The sequence below is a fragment of the Sinohyriopsis cumingii genome, unplaced genomic scaffold, assembly GCF_028554795.1.
Source record: "Sinohyriopsis cumingii isolate HCF-2022 unplaced genomic scaffold, ASM2855479v2 utg001505l, whole genome shotgun sequence".
NCBI lineage: Eukaryota > Metazoa > Mollusca > Bivalvia > Unionida > Unionidae > Sinohyriopsis > Sinohyriopsis cumingii.
Window position 1 is genome coordinate 715300 of NW_028316006.1, and position 13451 is coordinate 728750.

Here is a 13451-nt window from a genome sequence, read left to right on the forward strand (position 1 = left end):
GCTGTTTCACAAACTATATGATGCATTTTTTTAAATAAAAGGAATCTTGTTTGGATTGTAAATTTGAATTAACAACTAGTCTGGTTCCCTGATTTTTATGCTCCTTGCGTTGCATTCCACTACAGTAGAGAGCAAAGCAGGGAGCATAAGAATCTGGGAACGAGACTACTCAAGAATAACATAAAGCAGTGATGTAATACTGTTATGTATATTTGATTTGATTCCACTGCTTGATTGTTAGTTTAATTTTTTTTAATATTCCATTACATGTTATAGTAATGTAATTTTGTTTACTGGAATCTGACATTTTCCAGAAATTAGTTTCACCTGACTGTTTTTTGGTAACACCTAATAATAGAACTTTGTATCTAAAAGCTGACCTAGTTCCTGACCTTGATACAGAATTAGTAAGAGCTGAAGTAAACAACTTTTTTTATATTCTTTTTATTCATTCTTAGTGTGGATGTACTAGGCAAAGACCTAGCTGGAGGCAAGGTTGTGGTTAATCCACTTGTAACTGACAAGCCATGTTGGATCAGAAGTCAATCCAATTGAAAAAGTATTCCCTGATTTATACCTGGCTTGTGCAGTCACCAGCACTATGGCAAAGAAAGCTCTTGAGAATGATGTTGATAAGAAAAGTATTTCTTTTAGCTGACACATTTATTGGTCAGGCTTATGATGAGATCACTTTCACTCCTCGTTTGGATCAATCAGAAGGTACTGATTGCAGTGATCCTCTTTTACCAACTCATTCTCTTTATTCTAATCAGGATGATAAACGACAATCACTTGTCACTGAACAGGAAAAAGATCCTGAGATCTCCTGTTTGTTCAAAGGGCCATTAGTGAAACTGAAGCCAAAAGAAGTTCCTGTCTGTTATTTCATTAAAAAAGGAATTCTTATGAAAAAATGGAGAAATCCCGAGATACCTGCTGGTGATGAGTGGTCAGCAAACTATCAAATTGTAGTTCCAAAATCTTACAGACAGGGAATACTTAGTCTGGCCCATGAAACTCCTTTGGCTGGTCATTTAGGGAGTAATAAGATTTATCACAAGATCTTGACTCACTTCTATTGGCCAAAAATCAGAAATGATGTTTATAAATACTGTAGATCTTGTCATACTTGTCAAATGGTAGGAAAACCCAATCAGAAGATACATAAGGCTCATCTGCAACCTATTCCTGCATTTGATGAACCAGTTAGCAGAATAATAGTAGACTGTGTTTGTCTCTTACCTAAGACCAAGTCAGGCAACCAATACTTGTTGACCATAAAGTGTGCATCAACAAGGTTTCCAGAAGCAATTCCTTTGAGGAATATTAAATCTAAATCAATAGTATAAGCCTTAATAAAGTTTTATACTCAATCTGACCTTCCCAAATCTGTCCAAGGCTCAAATTTCATGACTGGAATTTTCCAGCCAGTTACGTACAAATTAGATGGCTTTAGAAAGATTTCCTCAGACTGAAAAATATGATTCGATCATATTGTTTTGATATGGGTAAAGATTGGGATGAAGACATTCAGTCACTATTGTTTGCTGTTAAGGAATCAGTTCAAGAATCTTTAGGCTTCAGTGGACCATTGAAGTTGTTTAAAGAGAAACTTCTAATAAAAATAACTTTATCGATTATGTTTCCAATTTTAAGTATAAGTTGTCAAAGGCTTGTAAGGTTGCAAGAGAAAATCTGCACTCTACACAGTCAAAAATGAAACTAAGATATGATAAAAATTCAAAGGAAAGGAGTTTTCAGCCTGGTGATAGAGTTCTGGCTCTCTTGCCCATACCACACAATCCTCTTCAGGCCAAGTAGTATGGTCCCTACACATTTGACATGAAAGTAAATGATTTAAATTACATAATAAATACTCGATGTCATCATCTACAATAACGCTTGGAAAGGACATTTAGCAACAATTCGGAAATTCTTTGACAGACTCATAGATGCAAGTTTGACAATTAATTTATCCAGAAGTTAGTTCCGCCGTGCTAGTTCTAGGACATATTTTGAGAGATGGACAAGTTAAACCTATAGATGCTAAGGTCAAGGCTATCTCTGAATTCCCTGTACCTGTTAGTAAAAAGCAACTGATGCGATTTTTAGGTATGGCTGGATACTATTGGAAATTTGTTCCAACATTTCTGTAATTGCTGAACCCCTGACAAATTTATTGAGCAAGAAAAACAAGTTCCTTTGGACTGACAAATGTCAGGAGGCTTTTGATAAGTTAAAAGCTATACTTAAAAGTGTGCCAGTTCTTACAGCTCCAAATTTCCACTAATCATTTAAATTATCTGTTGATGCAAGTGATGTTGGGGTTGGAGCAGTATTAATTCAAGAAGACGAAAATGGTGTTGATCATCAATGTGCTAATTTTCTAAGAAATTAAATAAGCACCAAAGAAATTATTCAACAATCAAGAAGGAATGTTTGGCTTTGATATTAGAATTACAACATTTTGAAGTTTACATTAGTTCAGTTCCTTCTTTGATTGTGTTTTGTGACCACAACCCCCTTACTTTCATCGGCATGATGAAAAAAAATCAAAGATATTAAGGTGGAGTTTGTTGTCACAGGAATAAAATAATGACACGAGGCACATCAAGGGAAAAGATAATTTAATAGCAGATGCACCTTCCCGTGTATAGAAATGTATTATTTCATGTACAGCGTGGATAATTCATAAGAGTTCTTATGGGTTTTTTTACCTCGTGTAAACACTTTAACGTCAACATGTGTTTTTTTCTGTTGTGACCATTTGAACTTTAGTACTTTAATTTTTCTTCAAATTATTTGGATTCTAAGAGATTAATTCTTTTCCCTGGACATATTTAAGTGCTCATACAGAATTCTTGGACAAAGACAATTATTGAAATTTTATTCGGAATTCAAACACCCGATTATTTTCTGTAGTATAATAAAGAACTGCTAATACATCAATACTATACTCAGTCTGGCTACAGTATATGTCATCACCTTCTATTTTGGATTTTCGTCCGGATTCAAACTCAAATTCATTAGAACCTTTTATTACTAGGACTTCTAATTTTTAATTCTTGGATTATTCTTGGTGTTTTTTAGGATGTGATTCTTAAAACCATAAGGTTTTTTTCTCATTTTTACCTTGTTTTTTTTCGGGAAACAAATTATTTGTTAAATTTTACAAAGCCTGTTGTCTTAACCTTTATCTTGTTGCTGTTTATGAGAGTCTAAACATGTACCAATACACAATGTTTTCACATACACGTGACAGTTGCTGAAACCAGTTGGGATAATGTTAACAATCTTAGCAGTTGGGCATCTTGAAAATAAAGGTCATTTTTACATAAAAATAAATAACTTGGTTAGAAAATGCAAGTTATTGACAATTTTCAAAACGTGATTTGTAAATGAGTATTCAGTCAATAAACAGACTAGTTTGCCCCCACCACCACCACTTTGCAGTTTTCTCGATGTCCAACAAGGATGACATCATTTCATATTGTTAGGTGGGTCCCTTGATAACTCACGCACTCACTTAAGAGTGTGGTCTATGTTTTTGGACTCCATTGTGCACAGGTTATCGAAGGTAAGGTGTAACACATTTAATCAAGATTTTGCTTGTTCAATTAAGTATTTAAAAAGTTCTCTGGCACCACATTGTGCAAATTTAGTTTAAACCATATTCATTTAAAAAACTTTGTCATTTGCAAGTACCAACATAAGATTTGGAACATTCAGTATTAAGTCTTAGCTTATTAGTAAGCACTGTCATGTAAATTTGCACTTAAGCACCACAGATGTTACACTTGTCTTTTGTGTACTCACAACATGATACAAATATTACACTTGTTTCATGTCTGAAGTCACAACATAACACACTTGTGCCTTGTGTAAAGTCACAACATGGCCCAGGTGTTATATTTTTGCTTTGTGTGAAGTTGTAACAGGACACAGGTGTTATACTTGTGCCTTGTGTGAACCCACAACATGACATATTTTAAACTTGTACCTTGTGTGAAGTCCCAACATGACACAGGTGTCATACTTGTGCTTTATGAAGTCATGAAACAGATGTTATACTAGTGCCTTGAGTGAAGTCACAACATGAAACAGATGTTGTACTAGTGCCTTGAGAGAAGTCACAACATGAAACAGATGTTATACTAGTGCCTTGAGTGAAGTCACAACATGAAACAGATGTTGTACTAGTGCCTTGAGTGAAGTCACAACATGAAACATGTTATACTAGTGACTGGAGTGAAGTCACAACATGAAACAGATGTTATGCTAGTGCCTTAGGTTTAGTCACAACATGAAACATATGTTATACTAGTGCCTTGAGTGAAGTCACAACATGAAACATGTTATACTTGTGCCTTGAGTGAAGTCACAATATGAAACAGATGTTGTACTAGTGCCTTGAGTGAAGTCACAACATGAAACAGATTTTATACTAGTGCCTTGAGTGAAGTCACAACATGAAACAGATTTTACACCAGTGCCTTGTATAAAATCATAGCATGACAATTACATAAAATTATCAGTATGATTTATGAAACAATGTAACAAAACTATCTCATAATCTGTTTTATGATCTTGAAAAATAAAAACAACTTACCTTGTTTGCCACTGCCAAACAGATTCGGATTGGAATCTTCATCAAACACTTCAAAACAAATTTGGACGCAACATGGATAGTTGTATCAGATGCTGGACCTCCTAAAACATAAAAATGTTCTTTTATGAAATTAAGATTATAAGAAAATATACAATATGTTTTCATGCAAACATCTGAAATTTCCTTTCTAACATCTAGTTTTTACAATTTCCATTTATTTTTGTCTGTGATGATAAAATCTAAAATGAATATAATGCAAGGATTAAAGATTAAAAATTATTTCCATATATTTTTATTAAAAGAGTTTTGTTCTTCTGTGAGGTATACTTAATCATTCATAAAGTTCCGAAGCATCTTTTCTTAAACATCTTTTCTGAAGTTCAAATTTTATGAACCTTATTTCCATTCTGATCACTTTTTTATCTTCTGAAAAAAAATCCAATTCTATTGCTCAAATGAATGTAAGGCTTACTTTGGTCATTTAAGTCCAAACGCATTTCTTTTCCTTGTGACTAGACTTTCAGTATAACACCACATACAAAAGACTACCAGATACAAAAGGCTAGAACACAAACTTCAGGACTCAAACATCCAGGATCCAACAAGGCCAAACCACTCATACATCCATTTCCCAGCAAGGTCTAACCACTCATACTTCCAGTTCCCAACAAGACCAAACCATGATTAATTTCCTTGTGACTAGATTTTCAATATGATACAAAAGACTAGAATATAAGCTTCAGGACTCGTACATCCAGTTTCCAACATCACCAATTGTGAATTTTGTACTGGTTCTCATGCCAAAAATGCAAGTTTAGCAACAAATCTGGCAACCATATTTTATCAGGTTTACAACATGCTGACTTTATTTATGGACAAAGGAATCAATGTTGATATGGTGATTTCTGAGTGAAACAGTTTCTCTGGTCCTTCAAATTTCTACTTCAAAGTTAAATTTTGCTTTGCTACAAAACAGTATTTATCACCTCTCCCCAATTTCCTCAACTGAGCTACTCATATTTTGCCCAAAATAGTTAACCATGCATGATTCTTATTTATACAACTTCTACTTACAGACACAAAACATTATACTGGTAAACATGCATTAAAATATTTGCGTGTACTGTTTAGAAAAAAAAACACTATCATTCATGGTACTTTTTACTATCATACACAGACTGTTCTAAATAATATAAATAATAGCTGTATTATTCTCAGTTTTCTTTTTTTATGTCACCTGAGAGTTTATATAAACATTCGAAGCATCATTTGAGGAATTACTGAATAGATTTCCTTTTCAAATCATTTTCTACTATTGTGTTTAATATTAACATCAGTATCCAAAGGAGACAAACAATACAGGTCTAATAATTTACCTAAATAAGAGTTACCTACCCTGACCTATGAAAAGATGACCTGAAGGACTCCTGGTACTAATTCAGACACCATAATATAAACCTATGGAAACACCATGGTATAAAAAATTAAATAACTTCAAATTTCTAAATGCTAATGATTAAACCGTTAATTCTCAGAAAAGACCCATCCTTCAAAACAAGCTTCTGTATGGAGAAAACCATATGTCCTGAAGCTAATTTCAGTAATGGAGCTAAAGTCCTGAAGCTAGCTTCAGTAATGATAATTCCATAATCTAATCAGTAAAAGGACTGAAATTCCACCAATAGAACACTATTTTTTTCAGTTACAAATAGGATTATTTTTAGTAATATCTTTCTTTACATTATCAAACAGTCACAGCCATCAAAACCCATATATACTCCATTTTATGTTTACCCATTTCACTGCAGTTCCCATTTTTCCATATTCAGCAACTCCCCGTGATACACAAGGTTTACATTCCTGGGACCTCTATGTAAGTCACTTGTTATGTAACTTGGGTTTTACTATAGTTCTTATGTTTTGCCATCATGCTAAACTTCAACAAAACACAATAAACAACCTTAACATCTGGAAAAATTTGACAGAAATGATTACACATGAGAGAACTATATACTGCAGTTGCACTCAATTAGAAGATTGAAAAAACAGAAAGCACAGACCTAGCGGTTCATTTATGTATCTGCGAGTTTACATATGTCACAGTTTACATATCTCGGGATGTTGCTGTAATTCATAAAATGAATCCTGAAGGACAAATGAATCTATAAAATTTTATTACTTTTATTAAAACCACACAATTTATTTCTATTATTATTAATACAAAATAGATTTGGCAAAAGAGAATGGAAACTATTTAAAACAAAGTGGAATTGAAATCCAATCAAGTTGAAAGGCACTCTAAAATGTAAATTTAAATAATGAAAGGAAGAGTAGAACAGCACAGAATAAATACTTAAGTTTTTGCTGCTTCTGACAGCACTTATAACACATTACAGGCTATATCTGCAGATAAAACAGGAGTTTGTAAGGACAAAACAAGGCAGCCATGGTTTGGATTCATAATGAAACTACAGCCCTCAGATCAAAAGTCTGACGCTCTACAAAGTGAGCTATCACAACTCCCCAAAATAAATGCACTTGATTGAAACCTCAATTGCCTTACATGGAACGTTGATCCCAGAATGCACAAAATAAGCCCCAGAGATGAACTGGGAAAAACTTTTTTCAACAGTTGGATATGTGCTAATCTTGGATCATGTCTACAGAAATATGGTAAGCTGTTGAAAGTTTGGTGAATTTGATGTATAAGAAATAAAATTAAATATAAATTTTTACCTGGTACTGCACTTTGTGGTTCTGCAGCATGCATCTTTAACAGTGCAGTCTTTACGTGATTTGCTAGGAGAGCCATTGGCATGTTGTTAGTTCCATTGCTGAGGACTGCCAGGGACACCAGCTGACCACATGTCATCTGAATGTCCTGATGTTCAAGGGCTTCAGCAAAAATGTCTGGTGAAGCCTGATTGGTCAATTTTATCAAATGACCAGGACTGGTTTCCAATGCAAGAAGATCTAATGTGGATACTCTTCCACCTGAAATGTAATTTTCTTTAAAATTGCTAACTGCTCAGCTGAGTAAATCTACATAATTTCTGCAAGCTATTCAACTACTAAGCAGCATCCATTTTAAACTCTAATTAATCATACAATTATAAATTCCATTTTTATGTACCATTATAAATTATCATAATTAAATCAATGGCACTAATGACCGCTCCAGTGGCCTGGTGGTGAGAACGTCCACCTCGGATGCGGGAGGTTGTGGGTTCGATTTCCGCCCTACTCATACCAAAGACTTACAAAAATGGTACTAACAGATGCCTCGCTTGGCACTCAGCATTAAGAGGTTAGCATCAGAACTGGTCAGCCTGCTGTCAGGATAATGTGACTGGGTGGGACATCATGTTATATGTCCGCAGCATGATGCCCCATTGCTAGGCATCACTATAAACTGCCACACTGCAGACATTGTAGCAATGTGACTGAATAATTGTTAAAGCTATGTTAAAAATCCAAATCACACACACACACACACACACACACACACACACAGTGGCACATATAATTACACCAAACTTGTACAATGGCTCTAGTACTGACATGCTGCCTGGAAATCACTATAGTCTGAAAGAGGCATTCTTATGGTCTATAACGGGCATTCTAAAATGATAAAACTGTCAGACCTGCTGACCCTAACAAGACCTTTTCAGTAAGGCAGTTGGTATTTTGCAATAAGTTAGACCAATTTTCAGTAAGATATAACACAATATCTTTTACTGCTAGTTTTGTCTTGGAAAACATGCACTGAAACAGTTCAGAAGTGTGATCTAAGGCTGATGCAGCAAAGGCAAATATTATGTTCAACTGAAAGGTTTGTAAAGTACACTTAGACTCTAATCACCCCTTGTACAGTTTCAGAAATTGCATTTCCAAACCCAATGGAGCTCAAAGCTTTCTTGCTTATTCGTCCAACTTAACATAATCTTTGGATTTATTTAGTATTTCATGTGGCAATGGTTATTATCTCCCCTGCCATGAGACAAACAAATCAACACAGGATGTCCAATAAAAATACTTGTTCCCTTTCTTGCTCTTTTTCACCAGGAATATGTATATTCCTTTTATATGCTGGTTGCTTATTGTCTTTTTCATCATGAACATGTTAATAATGCATGTAATGTTATTTGTTATTGAAGAATAACTGCAGAAGGTGTTCTACACTATTTATTAAATACAAGACATCAATACAGCTAGGAAGGTGAGTAAAGACTGCCTGAAAGTATTTTTCGCATGGAACACAAACCAGCTGTTGGTGTGTATCAGTTCTAATCCAGTGTGGAATATCTGATTACTTTTACTGTCAAGTGATATTTCAAAGCTACTCAGATTAAGTCATACACTACAATGCAGGCATTTTGCATGAAAATTATACTAAGTTTAAAGCATCTGAGGTGGACTGGTTCCCTGATGAACTCCACTGAACTTAATATGAAACACAGATTCTGATCAAACACTGACAATCCAGCATCCAGATTCGACTGCAACAATCAATATTTTTGCGATTTTGTTTCTGTTATACTGTAAGTCCATAACTTAAGGGTTATTTCAGTAAGACTCATGGTCAAATTGTAAAGGTTGGGAGGTCTGAACTGTCTTCCGCGTACAAAAATGAAAGATCAAGTTCAACCAAGTTGTGTATACTTGTGACAGTATGTTTATGCCAATAATTTCATGATGTCTAAAGCTGCATGAAGAACAGGAAAATATTAAAGGTATGAAAATACCAAACTTTAATTGGCAAATGTAATTTACCACATGTATAAGGAGTTTTTATAATTATATGCCCATACAGTAGTTTTTCTATACATAACGTATAAAAACTTCTCATGATGTCACAAATGATGTTGTGACATCATGTAAGACCAATAAAAGAAAAAATGTGTGTTTCCTATTGAACTTGTTTTAATATTAGGGTAGGTAGGTAGGAAGGGATTCTTTTTAATCATTATATAATTTAATGATTAATATGTATATAATGTACTAAGTGCTTCAAGTACTGGGCAAAACTGGCTGAATCTGATGCACAAATCAAGTTCGGGAAATAAATTTGTGTTAAATTATTTTGATTTTTTTAAAATTGTGTCACCTGGGTAGAAAGAGTGCTAAAATTGGCAACAAAAAACAAGGATGGTTGGCTGACATTTTTATTGGCCTACGTTAAAATCATAATGATGTTAAGTATCTAAATGTATTTCAAGGTCATTTCACTACATTATTCCCATTTCATTAAATAAAATCATTTTTGTCATGTTATAAACAGAATTGTACATCTGTGCTCATTCCAGATCGAATTTATGAAACTCCTCATATAGATTCAATCTTTTGCTCAGATATAAAAAACATTATTCAACCAGCCTTAGCTAACAATTGAAATTATTTGACCTGATTCCTTGGTTTATTTGAAATGAGCACTCATGTTAGGCAATCTACTTTGATAATATATTAGACCCTGTCATATCAAACCCTTGATTATTTCAGATCTTTACCTATGTCTTCTTCTGACAGAACTTAGTCCAAAGAGTTAAAAGAGTATTACAGGTAACTGCCCCATCTTTGGTCCCACTCATAGCAACAACAACTGTACATATACATGCAAAATAAACAGCAAACCAATCTTTTCTCCTGCACATTGCTGGCAGATATATGAAGTTTACATACAAGTATTGTAGACCCCCTAACTACTTGTGCATTGTGCAACAGTAGATCTGAATTTATGCTGATTAGAGTAAGCTGTAGGATGCAAATGGGCAACTATCATACTAGTTACACTGTAATTTACCTTCTATATTCATCGGCCTAAATCCTCCATATTTCTGTAGGAAGTCCTTCAGCTTGCCATGTTCAGGTTCAAATACAAGCTTCCACAGGCTCCATTCTGCAAGGTCCTCCAGTATGGGACAATTGTGAAGACAGATAAGGGCTGCATCACGTGACTGGTGACCTAGAATCCCAACTTGGGTTGAAGACTGACTTGTTGGTCTGAAAGATTGATTAAATTTGTATTCATACAGTATGTAAGGTGCATGTCACAGAAAGATAAAACTTCAATATCAAGAGAGCTAGTAGTAATGTGTGCATTACAAAGGACCATGATTACTACAACCTGCTTGGCAAAACTGAAGTTTCAGAAGACAAGATATCAAAAGCTATATCTTTTCTGAATGACATCATGAAATCCAGCTCAAACATGCTTTCAGAATGATGCTCCATAATAACTTTTACTGAAATTCAATATTCCTGAGGACAGTTATGCTATGGAAAGCTAAATCAGAAAGACAGGTAATCAAGGGCCACAACTCTTCCTAATAATAATGTAAAATTCTTGACATTCCTGAGTAGAAGTTTTGCTGAAGAAACTAAAGTTAGAAAGACGGGCAAGCAAGGGCCATAACATTTCTGAATTATAATTTTGGTATACCACATGAAGTTAAACTCATTTAATGTCTCCTTAAAATTAAGCTAAATGTTAAATATTGCAAAGCTTATTAAACTTATGCTTCAAAAATCAAGTTCATGAGTAAGTTCATGCTACAGCCAGGATTCACAAAAATGGGGCAACTGCCGACCTTTATTTGACAAAGTGTGAACATGGAGATCATAACAGGCCAACCTCATAATAAAATGAGATATCATTCACATACTCAATTTAACATGTAATTTTATGAAAAACCAAATAAATAACCATCTTTACTGTAGGATTCTCATCTCTGATGCCTCTGACCTTACTCTAACACTGCAGGAGAAACTGAAATATATTTCACTTGCATGTCTCTCTAACATTACAGTCATCATTCATTGCAAAGTTTTAGCTTTAAGTGACTATGGTGTATAGTATTTTTCTGCTTTGTTTTCTACCACTGTTATATCCAATTCTTCATTGGCAGTTTCACATTCTGTTCAAGTTTTGACTCAATTTGTGGGTTTACCAGTTTGTCCACTAGCGCCATTATATAAGCAGTAATTTTTACTGCTTTCATGACCTGAGTACGATACTGAGATAAAAAAATCAGTTATCCAATGTTCCATATCCACCTCTCCTCAAAATATTTACGACATTGTGTATGGCACATGAAACCATATATTAAAATGGTGCAACCTGTAAACCTGTTTGTACTTGTGAAAGGCAACTGCCATGAAATCTGGTACAAAATTGATAAGTTCAGTCAGAAAACATTGTTTTGAACAATAAGATTAGGGAGAGAAATGGATCACTCTCTGGGAAGCAATTTAAAGAGTGTGATGGCATGTGACAGCAACCTTGCTCCTCAAAACACAAGCCCTGCAAAATGGCAATAAATGTCAAAATTGGACCATGAAAGATGAAACCTTAAAATGGTGCATCTACATGTAATAGGCAATTCACCTACCAAATGGTATTCAATTCATGCAAGTATGAATATATGGACACTGTTAAACAGAAGTAGAGAGATGAACAGAAAAGGTGATTACTAACGTGCTCCTTTCATCATCATGCCCTAATATGATACATATAGAACTCTAAAAAGGGTTCACAGGTCACTGATGCCCACACTGATATTGCTCATTTTAAAAAAAGAACAAAACTCTGGAAAAACTAATCAGGCTGTACTAGCTTTAAAACTAATCAGGCTGTACTAGCTTTAAAACTAATCAGACTGTACTAGCTTTAAAAAAATATGTCAGTCAGCACAATACTTGTCACACAACTAACATAAGCTGTCTGTACGGGAAGGCCAGACATACAAGCCATCATGAAACCATTTTTCTTCCTTCAGTCAGTGACCCTGTTATTGGACCTTTTGATATCAAAATCGACATGCTTCTTCCTTAGCATAAGTGAAAGACAACATTTTGCCCAGGTCTGTGATGTATAACTAATGTTATTGGACCTTTTGACACAAAAATCAACATGCTTATTCCTTAGCATAGTGAAAGACAAAGTTTTGGCTAGGTCTAATGTTACTGCACAGAAACCATTTTTCTTTTTTCAGTCAGAGACCTTGACCTTTGACCATTATACCTCCAAAATCAATAGCATTACTTCCTAACTCAGATGCAAGCCATGCACAAAGTTTGGTTGAGGCATGAGATGTAGAAATAATGTTACTATACAGAAACCATTTCGTTATTCTTTCAGATAGCAACCAAGACTTAGTCTAATGACCTCTTACACTTTGCAATTGTTATAGACCAAAAGTGCAAATCATGGGTACAAGACTGCAATTAACAAATGAAATCCAGCCAGAAAAAAATTATTTTTCCGTGTCCTAACATATGCGGTAAATACGGTAATCAATTTTGCCTTGCAGATCATATATACTACAAAACCACATACATGTATCCATATCAGGTTAAGATAAATTAAATAAAATAAGTATATAAATAAATGAGAGTTAAAAAAAATGAAATTAAAAAATAAAGATATTTATTTTAATACTTCTGTCTGCACAAACACTGATGGACTAAATTACCCTTACACAGCATTATGGAACAGATAAGAAATCTGGCATAGTAGTCAGTAAACTAGTGATTAAACAAAGGAAGTTTATGCTAGCAAAAAATCCTATATTGGAGCAGATGTATCCAAAAAATAATATGTATGAGCTCTGGAAAATTGTACCTAACAGTCACAAAAATCAGTTGCCTAACATATTCAAGCTTACAAGGCTAGCTAAGTATATGCCCATTCATAAAAAAATCACAGAACAATATTGATGGGAGCAGAGTATGTTCAGAAATAATCAACAGACCAATACTTATACAACTAGAGGTGACATATGTCAAAGATGTTGATTTCAGCAGAGCTCTAAGAAAGTGGAGCAGGAAAAAAGAGAGACATATA

General features: G+C 34.3%; 1 protein-coding gene across 2 annotated transcripts in view; it reads right to left on the minus strand.

Annotated features, from left to right (window-relative positions):
• Window positions 1-13451, minus strand: part of LOC149772437 (uncharacterized) — a 170414-nt gene that overhangs the window by 113205 nt on the left and 43758 nt on the right. For both annotated transcript variants that reach the window (XM_089947829.1, XM_089947828.1), the window contains exons 8-10: window positions 10410-10609; window positions 7346-7603; window positions 4610-4710 (exon numbers count right to left, since the gene is read on the minus strand). In XM_089947829.1, the coding sequence (XP_089803955.1) occupies window positions 4610-4710; window positions 7346-7603; window positions 10410-10609 (559 nt within the window). The remainder of the gene's footprint in view (window positions 1-4609; window positions 4711-7345; window positions 7604-10409; window positions 10610-13451) is intronic.